The 16,772-nt window shown below is 46.1% G+C and overlaps 2 protein-coding genes across 4 annotated transcripts; one reads left to right on the forward strand and one right to left on the reverse strand.

Moving 5' to 3' along the window:
- The first annotated feature begins 257 nt into the window (after positions 1-257).
- On the forward strand, positions 258-4,543 carry LOC123148048 (beta-galactosidase 9). Its single transcript, XM_044567405.1, has 13 exons — positions 258-953; positions 1,062-1,128; positions 1,227-1,463; positions 1,795-1,883; positions 1,967-2,072; positions 2,167-2,254; positions 2,366-2,484; positions 2,576-2,740; positions 2,807-2,976; positions 3,067-3,176; positions 3,284-3,393; positions 3,503-3,715; positions 3,805-4,543. The coding sequence occupies exons 1-13, from the start codon at positions 583-585 to the stop codon at positions 4,114-4,116; spliced, it is 2,157 nt and encodes a 718-aa protein (XP_044423340.1). The 5' UTR covers positions 258-582; the 3' UTR covers positions 4,117-4,543.
- An 8,668-nt stretch (positions 4,544-13,211) lies between these two features.
- LOC123148049 (uncharacterized) lies at positions 13,212-16,772 on the reverse strand. 3 transcript variants are annotated; one of them, XR_006473628.1, is made up of 5 exons: positions 16,647-16,766; positions 15,610-16,516; positions 13,942-15,525; positions 13,775-13,849; positions 13,228-13,711 (listed from the first exon to the last, which is right to left on the reverse strand). XR_006473628.1 is itself a non-coding variant. In XM_044567408.1 (4 exons), exons 2-4 carry the CDS (start codon positions 14,469-14,471, stop codon positions 13,375-13,377), a joined length of 942 nt encoding a protein of 313 aa, XP_044423343.1. In that variant the 5' UTR covers positions 14,472-15,525; positions 16,647-16,772; the 3' UTR covers positions 13,212-13,374. The 3 variants fall into 3 exon arrangements, 2 of the variants coding, with proteins under 2 accessions (XP_044423343.1, XP_044423341.1); XM_044567408.1 differs by lacking the exon at positions 15,610-16,516 and having other exon boundaries at positions 13,212-13,711; positions 16,647-16,772; XM_044567406.1 differs by lacking the exons at positions 13,228-13,711; positions 13,775-13,849 and having other exon boundaries at positions 13,941-15,525.

A 16,772-nucleotide genomic window follows, 5' to 3' on the forward strand; every position in this document is an offset into this window, starting at 1 on the left:
AGGTCGGAGCGCATGGAAATTCTCCTACGAAAACTAGTATAAATGAATCATAAGAAGAAAAAAGGTTCCGAGTATTATAATCCTGCGAATCAAACAACCCATGCAGGAACAAAATTCCTAATGATTTTAATGTTTCAAAATTCCTTTGCAAATCCTTTAATATTTCAATCAAAAAGGTTACGCGTTCGTACTTTAAAACAAAACGCCTCCTCTGCTTTCCGCTTCACAGTTTCACCATCCCGTCGACGCCGCCCCTCCCCCTCCTCCCTCCTCCTCCTCCTCCAGTGGTAAACAGCATCCGGTAATCCAAAAGGGAGGGGAAAAGATCAGAGGAGGGCAGTTCAACCAGCCAAAAAGATTCCAGAAATCAAGAACACGTTCCCACTCGGGCACCGGCGCCGTCCGTCCAGCCGGCCAGCCGATAGATAGGCCCCGTCATCGGCACACACATATAAGCCCAGCGCCATCCACGCCTCCCCTCCCTCCATTGCCCCTCCAGGAAGCCAACCACCAGTTGGAGTTGGTTCACACTGTCCGAGCAGTCAGTCCCCCGAGGCGGAGAGAACAGAGCCAGGCGCCACCATGCGCTCCGGCGGCGCGGGCGTGCTCCTCCTCGCCCTGATCGCCGCGGCCGCCGTTGTGGCCAATGCCGCGGTGACGTACGACCACAGGGCCGTGGTCATCAACGGGCGGCGCCGCATCCTCATGTCCGGGTCCATCCACTACCCGCGCAGCACCCCGGAGATGTGGCCCGACCTCATCCAGAAGGCCAAGGACGGCGGCCTCGACGTGGTCCAGACCTACGTCTTCTGGAACGGCCACGAGCCGGCGCGCGGGCAGTACCACTTCGCCGACCGCTACGACCTCGTCCGCTTCGTCAAGCTCGCCGGGCAGGCGGGGCTCTTCGTCCACCTCCGCATCGGCCCCTACGTCTGCGCCGAGTGGAACTTCGGGTATGTGACCAAGACCAACTCAAACTCAATGCGATGCCATGCATGGCGGCGTCGATTATTGTTGCTTGCTTGGTAGAGTGATTTGGATCGTTCTGGGCGTCGTTGCAGTGGATTCCCTGTGTGGCTCAAGTACGTGCCCGGCATCAGCTTCCGGACGGACAACGGCCCCTTCAAGGTACAGTGCTCATGGCTGAACTGCGATTTGTAATTTTGCGTTTGATTTCACGACGGGGCTGAGCTGAAGTATGGACGCGCATGGATGGACGCTTGCAGGCGGAGATGCAGAGGTTCGTGGAGAAGATCGTGTCGATGATGAAGTCGGAGGGGCTGTTCGAGTGGCAGGGCGGGCCCATCATCCTCGCGCAGGTGGAGAACGAGTACGGGCCCATGGAGTCGGCCATGGGCGCCGGCGCCAAGCCCTACGCCAGCTGGGCCGCCAACATGGCCGTCGCCACCGGCGCCGGCGTGCCCTGGGTCATGTGCAAGCAGGACGACGCCCCCGACCCCGTCGTAAGCTTCCTGCCGTCTCCTTCTCATCTCCCCGTTGCTTCCTGCCATTGCGAGTGCCATGGCGCATTGCCATTTGCCGAAAGAGCAAATTGCGGTGCCAGATAGTGATTGAACCACCTCGCTTTCTCGCGCTGGGCACATGCTTCTGCCGTTAGCACATCACATCACCGAATCGAGCTGCCAACTTTGCAGCCTGGCGCTGCCACCACAAAATATACTCCTGGTCTATGCTAGCTATAATTCGTTCCTTTTCGATTTAAAATTGACAAATTTGTCAGCTTGTGTTCCCCGGGTAATGAATGATGAATGGATTCGTGTTGGCCGCATGCAGATAAACACCTGCAATGGCTTCTACTGCGACTACTTCAGCCCCAACTCCAACGGCAAGCCCACCATGTGGACCGAGGCCTGGACTGGGTGGTAAGTTTCCATGAACTGCACTGGAATTGCAATCTGCAAGCATGTCACGACATTGATTGTTGACGCGATCGATTTTGTTGAAGGTTCACGGCGTTCGGTGGCCCGGTGCCGCACCGGCCGGTGGAGGACATGGCGTTCGCCGTGGCGAGGTTCGTTCAGAAGGGCGGCTCCTTCGTCAACTACTACATGGTGAGCCACCGAGGCTGGCTGGCTACCACATGTTGTCGCCCGGATGTTTCGCCTTTCTGTTGTAGTGGCACCTAACATTTGCTCTGTCTTTCAGTACCATGGGGGCACAAACTTCGACCGGACCGCCGGTGGCCCGTTCATCGCGACGAGCTACGACTACGACGCGCCCATCGACGAATACGGTGCGCGACGAATATGATTCGGCAATTTCAGTTTGTGGCTTGCTTTTCCCGGGTGCAAAAAACAGTTGCAAACTTACTGAAGAAACCATTTTTGGTTGGCATGGTGCGCAGGTCTGATCAGGCAGCCGAAATGGGGCCACCTGAGGGACCTGCACAAGGCCATCAAGCAGGCCGAGCCGGCGCTCGTCTCCGGCGATCCCACCGTGCAGCGCATCGGGAACTACGAGAAGGTTCCGTCCCATCCCTAGGCAAATTCAAGTGACAACAGATCCAATAATGAAAAATCCTTGTGAAGTGATCAAATTGCTGGTGCTTGTGCAGGCGTACGTGTTCAAGTCGAGCGCCGGAGCCTGCGCGGCGTTCCTGTCCAACTACCACACGAGCGCCGCCGCGAGGGTCGTGTACAACGGCCGGCGGTACGACCTGCCGGCCTGGTCCATCAGCATCCTGCCGGACTGCAAGACCGCCGTCTTCAACACCGCCACGGTACGGCCTGAACTGAACGACAAACATTGGCCTCTGACGACCCTGCTCTGACCGTCGTGGATGCAGGTGAAGGAGCCGTCGGCGCCGGCGAAGATGAACCCGGCGGGGGGCTTGGCGTGGCAGTCGTACAGCGAGGACACCAACGCGCTGGACTCGAGCGCCTTCACCAAGGACGGCCTGGTGGAGCAGCTCAGCATGACCTGGGACAAGTCCGACTACCTGTGGTACACCACCTAGTGAGTGACGGGCCGGCCATCTCTGTCTCACTGTCTCCATGGAACCATTCATGGACCTCCGCTGATCTCTGAGTTTCTCCCCTGACGCAGCGTCAACATCGACTCGAGCGAGCAGTTCCTCAAGTCGGGGCAGTGGCCGCAGCTCACCATCAACTCCGCCGGCCACTCGGTGCAGGTGTTCGTCAACGGCCAGTCCTTCGGTACCGCCTGAAACTCTGAATCTTTTCCTCCGAAGTGCACTCTGCTATCGATCAAATCGACTACTTACTGATGAACTGAACATCGAATCCTTTTGTCCGTGTCCCAGGCGTTGCCTATGGCGGCTACAACAACCCGAAGCTGACGTACAGCAAGCCCGTGAAGATGTGGCAGGGCAGCAACAAGATCTCCATCCTCAGCTCCGCCATGGGCCTCCCCGTAAGTTTTCATCTCAGATTCAGGCTGCCATGGCCATGGCGGCACCTGCGGCACTGTCTCGGTCCTCACTCCTCAGGCCATTTCTGACATGGTAACTCTCTGGCGGCAGAACCAAGGGACCCATTACGAGGCCTGGAACGTGGGCGTCCTCGGCCCGGTGACGCTGTCGGGGCTCAACCAGGGGAAGAGGGACCTCAGCAACCAGAAATGGACGTACCAGATCGGCCTCAAGGGCGAGTCGCTCGGCGTCAACTCCGTCAGCGGCAGCTCCTCCGTCGAGTGGGGCAGCGCCACCGGCGCGCAGCCGCTCACATGGCACAAGGTCAGCGCCGAATCACCACTGTCGACATTTCACCGCCACTACTCTTCCATTGCCGTTCGACTGAACGTGGTTTGGCTGCTGGTCTGCAGGCCTACTTCGCGGCGCCGGCGGGCAGCGCGCCGGTGGCGCTGGACATGGGCAGCATGGGGAAGGGCCAGATCTGGGTGAACGGGAACAACGCCGGGCGGTACTGGTCGTACAGGGCCTCCGGCAGCTGCGGCGCCTGCAGCTACGCCGGCACCTTCAGCGAGGCCAAGTGCCAGACCAACTGCGGCGACATCTCCCAGCGGTGGTACCACGTGCCGCGCTCCTGGCTCAAGCCCAGCGGCAACCTGCTCGTCGTGCTCGAGGAGTTCGGCGGCGACCTGTCCGGCGTCACGCTCATGACGAGGACGACATGAGAAGCGGGAGGACGGGAGGAGGAAGATGGCATGCAGAAATTGTGAATAATCTGGAGGGGAATGGAGGGAGGCAGAAAGAGGGCACACGAAGGCACACAACTTTCGTAGTATATATATCAGTACATACGGCCTGGATACGGATACGATTGGTATACGTACAGTCGTACAAAGACTAGTAGGCGTAGCAGTATTTATTCATGGAGAGCGGGAAAAGTGTTGGGCGGCGCGGTCGCCGGAACAGTAGCTCAGGCGCGGCGGCCGGCGTCCTGCCGGAATACGATCGTTGATTCATTGCCAATCACAAATATTTCGAGACGTTGGTGGGTGGGTGGATCTGCTCTCGGGCCTGCGCACGCAAGTGCTTTCTGAAGCATACTGAACCCCTTTGGGGGGAATTATTTTCTGAATCATTCGTTCCTTCTCAACATGTTCTTCAGAAATTACTACGTATATGGCTTCTAAAGTGACTGCTTGACGCCAGAATTGTTCGCTTCTGTAGTTCTCGGTGATCACTCGCCAGCAAAAATTCATGTTTCCTCTCCTGAAATTTAATCGAGATCTGACCTAATTTGTAAAAATTTCAGGATATGACATTTTTGCTATTGCCAGGGTCCATGACGGTAAGGTGTAACAGCCTGCCGCTAGGCACCTTGATGGTAAGAAACATCTCTACCACCACAGGTTGGCGGCATCCTGTACAATCCTACCGCCAGGGTACCCGGCGCTAGGTGCGAGCATGCATTGTGTTTCATACTTAGGAAAAAAAACGGTAGGGTGTGCAACCCTACCGCCAGGGACCTTGACGGTATGGACCTTGGTGGTAAGAAAATGGTCAGATTTTGAAATTTTTATAAGGCAGGGTCAGATCTCGATTAAGTTTGGAAAAAGGATCAAAACACGAATTTTTGCCTCATTCACCTACTTAGATAAAATAACGTTGTAGAAATTCTCCAACTGCTGTTTGTAAAGTTTTGTTACCTTGAGAAATGGTTTCCCATCCATCTGGATTAGTAAGGCATGCACGGATTTTCAGGTCCTCAATTTGACTAACGAAACGTGTGTAATATAATACCAAAAGTATATGTTTTGCAAAATTCTTTCGAATATCAATCCAATTAAACTCTTTTAGCGGCAGATAACACATGTTTTGTTAGATAATTTGAGAACCCAAACACGCCCTACAAACCCGAACGGAGGGAGCATCAATGGAAGATGAACAAAATGTTCTAAGAGGCCACTTCATTAACTAGCCACTCACTCACTCTTTGACCGAAAATACAAAGGTGAACATGGTTTCATGCGCACTCTCGTAAATAGTAAATTCATAAAAAAATACTGGATTTTAGAAATTCTGAAATTTCGCGGTATGAAACTTAGTCGATCATTCTATCCATGTGCGAAGATTCATGATGTATTGACACCCATGGTATTCTTAGTGAAGAAAATGCAATTGTGACCATACTATTCATCAAACAGTGTTTTTCAATATAGCTTTGATTTTGTCATTTTTGCGCAGATTACCACGGATGTGATTTCTGCTTTGGTTTCGTACTTTGAAATATCGGAAATAATTATTTGTCTTCAGCATAGTCGCCCCAAATATGGGTAGTTGTGTTGTTGTCTGTTTACTGTCAGACTTTTTTTCATAATGGGTGAATTTATTGACTCAAAATAAAGTATCAAGAGTATACAAATAAAATGAGCACACACCCAATACCTGCATAATTAGGATGCACAATACCAGTTGGTACACACAAAAAGACACGCCGACAAGGACCAAAGTGATAAAAGACCAAACTATGCCCAAGGAGGAAAAAGAAAAAGAAAACCTAAATTGATCATCAAACTACAACAACGATCATACCTGCACCAACCATCTCTTGTCCCCACAGGAACAACGGGGTTCTTCAACAACAAAACCTTCAGGAAAGGAACGATGCTCAAGTACTGTTGTCATCGGGTCCAGCCACTAGAGGCTAGATTCTAGGTTTTCATCCTAAAAGAGAGGAGGGACTCTGTATTGATTCAAATCGAACGTTAGAGAGAGAGAGGCTGCAAAGCAGCCGTCTGATGTGATCCGCGTGGAGAAATCTTGATGTGGGGCAAAACCCTAGGGTGTCTCGATCTTCATGATTTGAAGGTGGATTTGAGATGGAACCCAAAGAACAGAGGAGGAAATTGGGGGAAAACGCAAGAGAAAATTACTCTATTGGACAAGATCCACACACAAGTACTCAAATCACAAGGCACAATAGGATACACCTCAAGATCCAAACAACAACAAAGTAAAAGATAACTAGGGTAGGTTCTTCCCAATCTATAGGAGATGTGGTGGTCTTGAGAGATACTCTTCCCCAAATCTCCAATAGAAATGGAGGCCTTGGTGTTCTTCTCCTAATGGAGGCCTTGATCCTCTAAGAGGAGATGAAAATAAGTAAAGCTCCCTCAAGATATATTTATATGCTTTGCTAACCCTAGAGAGAAAGTGGGGAAAGGTTTACATAGTCCTAGCCACCAAGAGGTAAGTGATGAATGTGAAAAGGAGGGATACATGGCCATTGGGCCTGTCACTGCGCACAGACATGACATAGCCGGACAGTTCTACTAGATTAAGTTATGTCTATACTAAACCAAGGCTAGATCAATTCAAGAGGCCGACCATTTTTGGCAACCTAACTTGTGGTTGCTATCCCTACACTTAACGCTCATTGCCTCGAACAGGCTAAGGTAGTTGAATGAGTTTGTTGACCTGGCATTTCTAGGTCCCATCGAGTTTTATCAAATTATACGCGGCATGCAAAGCATCACGCTCGCTTACAATGTTACAGTCATACTTACAGTTACTATTTGTGCGCAGAAGACAATGAACCGCCTAGGTTCTTTTATCAGTACATTTTCTAATGCCTCCAACTCCTATCTTATAGTAAGCGACATCAAGCATGTAAGGCTCGACCACCCCGCACACCACCGCAAGTCCACAATGAACCTCTGTCTCCCCAACAATACTTATCTATTTGAAACAAAAGATAGTTTAACATATTTATGAGAAAGCAACTCGGTAGCACTCTCTGAAGTGTTGTCTTTATACATCGAGTAATCGAAGAGTAGTTCAATTATTTCCAACTACTTTCTGGAACTATGAATACTCTGGTTTATTGATTCAAATGAATTCGATGAAATCCTATTTGTACTATTGCACTTCCTAAAATTACTACGTAGGCATCCCTATGAGTTATGTAAGCCATACATAGCACGCACAGAGTTGAAAAATATGCCAACATTATGCTTGACATCTATGAAATAACTCATATTGATAGTTCTTTGTCCGCACTTGAGTATTTAATATCAACTGCAATATATAACCACCATGTTGTGACTTAGGAGCATGATTAGTAGTTTCTGGTCAAACTACAATGTATAGCTGAAAGAGAAAGAGGCACTGCATCCCAGTTCTAGGTAAACTCACAATTCGACGAACACAAAAACAACTCAAGGATGCTAGCATATGCAACACAAGTAAATTTATCTATCCCTTAGGATCCACTTTTGCACATCAGATAACAAAATCAATAACACTCATACACATAGTGAGTAGCGCTCCGATTGTGCATGTGAAGCACGGGAAGGGCGAGATGGGTGTCATAAGGTAGTTTTCATACAAGACCTCCCATAATTGCAGTGACATCGAATGCGGCTCCCGTGTGGCAAAGTGCCACATGAGTTGCGATGACATCTTGCCAACATGGTGTTACCATGCGTCTTGGTCATGATTGAAGCCTAGTTGAAACTTAATGGTGTTGCATGGAAAGTTTGACGACCATCTATTCTTGAACATCACACTAATGAAAAGGACCACATGAAAAGAGGAAAATGGGAGGAACATGTGATCCACATTGAATAATTTGCAAGGAATTGGAGCAGGATGGTACACATACACTAATTTAAAAACACAAATTTTTGATCCATGAGAGTTCCAGTCCATCACAAATCACTGAATATCAATAGATATTTCATAGATACAGAAACATTTGACATATATATACATTTTATTTTATTTTTTGAACCTTGAAGGCAGTAGGAGAGGCTTCTACAACCATTATATTAGTAAAAGAAAACAATATAGTTATATTTACATCAGGTAGAAGGGTAGGGTTTTGCCCATACCTAAAGCAAGAATTAATTAAACTAGTAGAGTATTGAGAGGTGGGAGGGCAAGAATTAGAGTAGGGGCAACACTAGGTTGTAACAAAGGCAGTGCTTTGGGCTAGGGTTTTGACAAAGTTCTCTAAATCCAACTTGACTATATATTTTAGCAGGGTAAAGTAGTTTAAACCTAGTAAGCTGGGATGAAGTAGAATATGGGATTCCATGAAAGATCTCATTGCTTATCTTCGTGAACATTATGTTGGCGATGTGGGTGCAAATTGCATGGAAGAGGACATGGACCATGACATTCCATACAATAGGTCCTATGCGAAGGACTCGAAGGACGAAGGCCCGGATGAAGAAATATATGAGGGTGGTTTGACAGCTAAAGAAGCCAATGCTTTCAAGAAGGTAATAGGCCAGGGTCACGAGACATCATTGTTTCATGATCTAAGCCTAGCCGATAAGGCGATTGTTGATGGTGGCACAAGTAAAATTCTTGCACCAAGGTTAACTTCAAAGCGAGATACCGGGCAAGTGTGTATGGTGTTAGTGAAGGAACAATCTTTGAAAGCTTGGTAGAACTTCAAATATGGGTGAAGGACTACGCGGTTAAGTTTCATCGACCATTATTTGTGGACAAGTCAAACTCCAAATTGCGTTATGTGGTTAAATGTGAGGAACACAAGAATCATTGCCCTTGGGTTATCTGTGCAAGATATGTCAAAGGCGGGCCACAATGGCATATTACAAATTCTGTGTTTCATCACTGATGTAGTGGAAAGAATATTGATGATGCTAATGTAAAGGATAATCACCATCAATTACCTCCAAATTCAGTGCATACCAATTTTCACCGTCCATAAAGATACTCCCAACATATCCCATTAGGGCATTGATAGAGATGGTGAAGGATGTCTTTGGGTACATGGTGAAGTACGAGAATATGGAAGGCCAAGCAAGCCGCCTTTGACATATTGGATGGTGGTTGGGAAGAATCATACAACCGCCTCGCGATGGTGTTTAAAGCGATGGCGGTAGAAAATCCGGGCATGTATATGTGGTGGAGCCAGATGGTGTGAGAACAAGGACATACAACAATGCAACCGTCTGAATATTTGGACGTGCATTCTGGACTTTTGAGCCATGCATTAGGGCCTTCAAGCATTGTAGGCCGGTTATGTCCGTGAATGGCACATTTCTTACCGGACAGTTCAAGGGCATATTGTTGATCGCCGTTGCTAATGATGGTGGTGACAAATTGGTTCCGTTGGCTTTCACTTTGGTGTCTGCGAAGAACAACTCCAGCCGGGAGTGGTTTGTTAATCTAGTGAGGACCAAGGTAATTGGACGTCAAAGAGAGGTTTGCATCATCTCGGACCACCACCCTGGTATACTCATTGCAGTGGAGATTGACATTCCAGGACATCCTTGCGTGCATCGATCATAGGTGGTGCATGAGGAATTTTGTGTCTAACATTTACCGAGCATGTGGAGATAAGGAATTATCTGACCTTCTCCATGATTGTTGTCTCGCATTCACCACTAGACATTTTAAGAAATTGTGAGACAAAGTGTATGCCAAAGCAAACAATCGTGGCAAAGATTTCCTAAATAGGAACCTTGCCGATAAAGGAAAGTGGACACGGGCTTTTTGATATACATGTCATGCTCTCAACCCCATTTCTTTATAATCTTCTGCTTCATCTTGTTGAGACTGTAGAGCATTTAAAAATGCATTTTCGTTACTATCTTGAAAACAATGAAAAAATCGTTTGGAGTGCTACTCACTTACCTATGCAAATGTAGCGAAGTGTCCTTGAACTTCGGCGGAGTCTCTTGAAATAAGATAAACTGTGTCATAACTCGTTGTGGCTGATGAAACTCAACATCACAGTAACAAATCAATGGGCAATACATCCTCCATGGGCGTGCTTCCTGTAGACACTTTGGGTTTAGTGTGAAAGTAAGATAACTTGCTCCGGTGCCAATATTGCCCGTTGTTCCGTACGGTTCCCAAGTCGCCTATAAACAAAGATTAACAATACACTACATTGCTAGTATGATTAACAATAAACAAAACCGATGACACAACAAAGGAAACAAGCTACTAAGGTAACCTGCTTCGGGGTCATGATGTCGAGCTCGTTGCAGTAGTGCAAGCACATGGTCTTTGAATTGCCAACAAAACCTTCAACCTTGTCTCACTTATACGTCCATGTAGGCATACGGTCCGGGTCATCATGATAATACCACAATCCGTAACCCGCAAGCGCAGGCCGCCCATCTGGCAAGTGCTCCCAACTCCATATCCATAAGAGAAGCATTAGATCACCGATATTGGCTTCCTTTGACTCTGTGGCGTTTTTTGGATTCGCGCCCCTACAGCAAGCCTCATCCAGCTACACACAAACAACAAATATGTCAATACAAAGAAAATTTCTACATTTTGAACACACTATTGCAAGCAAAACTAGTTACCTGACAATACAAATAAGCTAGCGCCACCGTACCCCAACCGAGTCCATGGTCCCACCCAGCAAACAGCTTAAGCCACATAAAGGAAGCGTTCACGCCCGTGCCGTCAGAGAAAAGAGTCCGGCTGAGTACATACCACAAGTATGCCCTGGGATACTGCTGCACTGTCTCATCGTCCGCATCAACTGGGAAAACCCCAATGTTGTTAGCAATCCAGTGATAACTTGCACCGACGAACTTCCCTTGCACCCCCGGCTCCCTCCCTATGAGTCCAACCATAATCTCACACTATCCATCAGAATCTGTGCTAAAACAAATAGGCTCTTCTTTGATGGGAAGTCCAGTGATCAGAGAACCATCGTGCAAAGTGACCGTCATCTCCCCAGCAAAGAAGTAGAAAGTATGTGTCTCAGGGCACCATTGGTCAACGAGTGTCGTGATCGCACAAGGGTTCATCTTCGAGATCGAATGCGACACAAGTGAAATGAAAGGGAGAAGCCCAGTCTTCCAGATATACTCCGTGTATCGCTCATCATACTGCATCTTGTCATGAACCGAGTCGGACCTCAGGTGAAGCTGATCAAAAACCCTTCCTTCATCTGCCATGAACCACCCACGGTGCAATTGGTCGTATGATGGATGGATAAGAGAAGCCATCATGCAAAATTAGAAATGTATATCGTAAGCCCTGTTGTCATTTGCAAACATATGCAAGAACATACATACATACATGTGCAAATGTTCATATACATACAATAATTATTTTTACACCAAATTGGCACATACATGTGTAAGCATTCATGAATAAAGTGTCTATCTAACAAATATAAGTCCTAGTTCATACCTAAAAATCACTAAACATACTAATCCTATCATATCCCCAGCCATGCCATAAACAAAATCCCTAGTCATACCTACAAATTTCCTCACCATACAAAATACTAACATACCCCTATCCATACACCATCAAGTACCTCGCATATCCCCGTCCATACATCATATTAACCCAATAAATCCCTAAAAAGAGCACGAACTAGGGTTTGTCAAATGCGAGGATTTTGACCAATAAAACTAGAGGAGAGGGAGAGGAATACCTTGAGGATGGGAAGGGGAATAAGATCCACCGTTTCCCCCTTCGATCCACCACTTCAGGTCGCGGATTTGAGAGGAGGGAGTGAGGGGCTGGGGGGGGAGGGGGGGGGGCGAGAACAGAACAACATAAAGAAAGGGAGGGGTGACGGGCTTATCCACAACTATTAACCATGGCGCCCCTGGGCGGGGCGCTATGCGCCATCAACTAGGCCCGCAGGTAGGCGACATGGCGGTCAACGCGGTCCCGTAGCGCCCTTGACCAAGGCGTCGTGCAGTTTAGCATGGCGCCCCGGGTATGGGTGTCATGTAGGAAGGACCATTTTGTGAAATATTTTAAAAACAAGTTTATTTTGTGCCGAACTTTGGTCAAAGGGCTAGTTTTATCCTTTTTCACCTAACTTCCCAACTACATCTAGGGATGTAAACTGGATCCCGTTTAAACGCACTACGGTCTAACAGTACAATAATTTGTTTTTTTTCTTTTGGGAAATGAACTATCACTATTTTTTTTAGGACCGTCCTCTCGACAATTTATTTAATAATAAGACGGTTTACATCAGACTGCATAACAGCAATCAGAAACTCAGGGCATACATCAAAAGTGGTTACAGTCGAGGGAGAAACTAAACCCTTCTTTGCACAGCAATGAGCAGCCTCATTGGCTTCCCTTCAAACTATCACTAGGGCCTCTTTTGGTTCATAGGATAGGATTATCATAGAAATAGGAATCTTGTAGGAAATAAGATGACATGTATCTCAAATCTTATGAGTAGAAATAGGAAACAAGATGTCATTTTATTTTTCTATGAAATGTGGAGGATAGGAACCAATCCTATGTAGGAATAGGAATCCATTCCTATGAACCAAAAGGCTCTAAAAGAAAAAATCCTATAAAAATCTTATCTGAATTCCTATGAAATTCCGCCTAACTGGGACCCGTTTATTTGCCATTTCGGCGCCTCTGAATAAAGGGTTAATTGGATCTATGCCACTACAATTTTCGTAAGTTGGAAATATGCCATTACAAAAGCTCAAGTTGGAAATATGCCACTACAACTTCCCCGTACATCTATCTATGCCATTTTCTCAACTTAAACCAATAACGGTTCAAATAATACATGTATTCTGGTTTGTACTGACGTATTTACCATACTACCCCTGTTTCCAACTTTCATCAGCACGTTTGGGACTTCCCGGCGCCAAAAAGTTCAAATAATTCAAATTTTGGCAAAAAAATTGAACTTCTCAAAAAAATCTAAAAAAATTACAGAAAATCATGAACAATATTATGAGCCTACTGTTCAAATCTGAGCCATTTCTGTGCACATATGGGTCCTTAAACTGACATGCAAATAATCTGGCCAGAAACTTCAACAGCATTTCTGCTCGGTTTAATACAAATTAACAAGCACAATTCATATCGATTCATAAACAGGTTCACAAGCAAGATTTAATTGAGTAAATAGGTTCACAAGCACGATTTAGTAGAGTAAATAGGTTCACATAAACAGGTTCACAAGCACGACTTAATTTCGGCAGCCGCTAGCCACCAAGCCAATAAAGAAGGCTTCTTTTTGCACCATTTGTAGGCTGCCCTTCTGGAGGTGGAGGTGGAGGTGGAGGTATAACCGGCGCAAATGGAACATTCTTCTTGACTTTCTTCCCTTTAGATGTCTTCTTCTTGGCTTTCTCTTGTGATGCAACTTTCTTCACGGGGGTCTTCTTTTTGGTTTTCTGTTGTGTTGTAGCTTTCTTCATAGGAGTCTTTTTCTTGGTCTTCTCTTCTACCGCAGCTATCTTCACAGGTGTCTTCTTCTTGGCTGGTGCATTGACCTTTTCAGGTGCCTTCGGCTTCTGTGGAGTTGTTCTGGCCCTTTTCCTGCATTGACAACATGTGTTTTAGATTGAGTAATCATAGATTAAGACAAGTGCAGTAATTTACCTTATAAGATTAATAAGGACTTCATCATCTGTTGCATCACCATCTGTTGTAGCCGTTGTTTCACCACATTTCTTCCTGCGGTACAAACAAGAGAAATCAGTTTTGTGATAGATTAGTCATGAAAACAAATTTAGAAAATACTTATGCTGTAGCAGATGTTGCATTACCTTTTGTTTGTAGGTGTAGATGGATCCTCTATAGGTATATCATCATCTACCGCCATATATTCAGGATTAGGAACCTTGCATGTCTTCTGCATGTGCCCAGGTTCACCACACCTCTTACACTTGACTATTTTCCTTCCAGGCTCTAGCCATCCTCTAATTCTCTGAACTCGTGGCCTACCAGCCACTGTTTGCTGCAAAGGAGGGTGGACCTTGACACCCAAATCCACTTGGATCCACGGTGACTTATCTGTCATGGAAGGGATATTCCCAGCATACGCTGCCTTGAACTTATCCACAGAATAGTAATCATCCACATATGTTTGAATCTCAGCACCATTGATGCTACAAATGAAGGCCAGTGCATGCATGCATGGCTTTCCTGAAACTTGCCAAACTCTACAAGTACATGTTCTATCTTTCAAGTTGACAAATGTGTCTTTTGACAAATTTGAGATCCAACAACGTGACTTCTGCCTCATGTTCACTGGTCCAAAGAATCTTGTTTCGACCAATGGTTTTGCTGAGAGCATTTTAGCTGCTTAATGACATGAGGAAGAATCCTACCCTTTAGCTGCTTACTTACTTGTCCTCTAATATAGAACTTCTCTGTGATGATCTCCCTAATTTTGTCAAAAAGGTTCAGGACATTGAGCCCTTTGAAGTCTTTTATTTGCTTGTTGAAACTCTCGGATATGTTGTTTGTCAAATAATCAACCTTACTGGCCTCTCCAAAACCACATCTATACCACAACCTATTGTGATGAATATCTAGATATTCAATAGCCGCTGGATTTGCATCCTGGATTTTCTTCATATGATGCATAAAATTTCGATGTGAGAAAGACCGTGCAGCTGGATAAAGATTATCTGTGTACACTTTACCATGGAATTTCTTCATAAAATTTGCATACAAGTGCCTCATGCACTCTCGGTTTTCACAATTAGGAAAGACAAGGTCAATGGCAGTCTCTAATCCTTTGCATGCATCACTAGAAATAACAAGACCGGTGGGGAACCTATAGCTCTATGCAATTGTTTCATGAACCATTTCCAGTTTTCACCGGTTTCAGAATCAAACACAGCAAATGCTACATAATATAGCCAGTTGTGCCCATCTACAGCAGTTGCTGATGCTAACTGGCCCTTAAACTTGCCATAAAGTGCTGTTGAGTCCACACCAACATAAGGCCTACAACCAGCTAAGAAACCATCGATGCAAGGCTTGAATGCAACAAACATTCTGTTAAAATGGTATTTGTCTCCATTTTTTAGGAGCTCTATCTCTACAATACTCCCTGGGCATTTATGTTCTATCTCAGCTTTCCAGTTAAAAAGCAATGGAAAACAATCTTCATAACTACCATGGATTTGATCAAGGGCTACCTTCATACCGTACCAAGCCTTGTTGTATTTCAGCTTGATGTTGAACTCATCTTCCAACTTCCCTTTGGCGTCTTTTGCACCAACACCAGGATTTTTCTTCACCCAATCCCCAGTCTTATCTGCAATCCATCCTTGTGAAGCCATTTTGCAAATTGATAATTTTGTAATGGGACAGTTGTGCTCAAATGGAAGCGTTTTTATCTGCAAAAATCACAAGGACTACATAAATGAGATGCAACAAAAAATAACTACATAAGATAAATAATAGCATTAGACAACCCATACCATGACTGTTCTACCATCTTGCAATGTGGATGCATGTATGCGCCATGGACATGGCCCATGTGCACACTCAGCAATGAACCTAGTTTTGTCCGTTTTGATTTTAGCCAACTTAAACCCAACTAAAATAGCACGTTGCCTTATAGCTTTTCTGAAAGTCACAATGTCAGGAAAGAGAGCCCCAACCCTGATGTCTGGGTTCTCAATGTCATGCACCACAGTATAGCCTGCAGGATCAATATCAACCACTTCTTCCTCCTCGTGGTGCACAAATACATCAGCGCCATCATCCTCTTTCTCCTGAATGTTGCTGCCCTGCTCAACAGATGCTGTTGGGACAAGGGCAAATGGCTCAACAATATACATGTACTCATCATCTACCCCTACGTACTCCTCAACCATGTCAAATGGGTCAGTTTCTACATTCTGGGCAGATGGCTCTACTTGTGCAGATTGCTTTAATGGTGTGTTTGCATGAGATGGTAAGGGACAATCTTGCGTATCCATCAGCAGCACATCATTGTCAGAAATAGTTGCTTCAGGCACATGAACAACATTGTCAACGACGGGTACAGGAGTTTCAGAATCAGAGTTATCAAGCACAACAACAGCCAATGTAAGCTTCTTCTCTGCTCTGTACATGTCAAACATCACATGAAGTTGATCCTTATGAGTTAGTCTAACATCTTGCGCCATTATCATGTCAAAATACCACACAGTAACACTCTGATTCCTGCCAACTCTCAGCTCAGCACCTAAGCCATCCATTAGCACATCAATTGTGAAATCCTCCGAGTCTACGTTCCATCTAATTGTTTTCCCTTTCACATATGATTTCCTACCGCTCAGTTCCTTCAATAGAAACCCTTGAAGAACTAGGTCTAAGCTAAAAATATTCGTTGGCTCCAACCTACAAGTTTCAGGTAAAAATAGCACAGGTAAAAGGCTATTTCAATTAACATCTATGGAAAAAATTCAATCAATAAGAGAAGGTGTTGGGGCATGAGGTTCAGGCGTGACGTTGGGGCTCGGGAACTCACTCGTACGGCGACTTGGGGGTTGGCGACTCCATGGATGTTTCAGCAGCCGCAGCAGCGCGAGCCAACAGCCGGGAGCCTGCTCCCCTCCGACGCGGGCCACTGCCGTGCCGCGCAGCTCCAGTCGCC

This window comes from Triticum aestivum, chromosome 7A, assembly GCF_018294505.1.
Source record: "Triticum aestivum cultivar Chinese Spring chromosome 7A, IWGSC CS RefSeq v2.1, whole genome shotgun sequence".
Lineage (NCBI taxonomy): Eukaryota > Viridiplantae > Streptophyta > Magnoliopsida > Poales > Poaceae > Triticum > Triticum aestivum.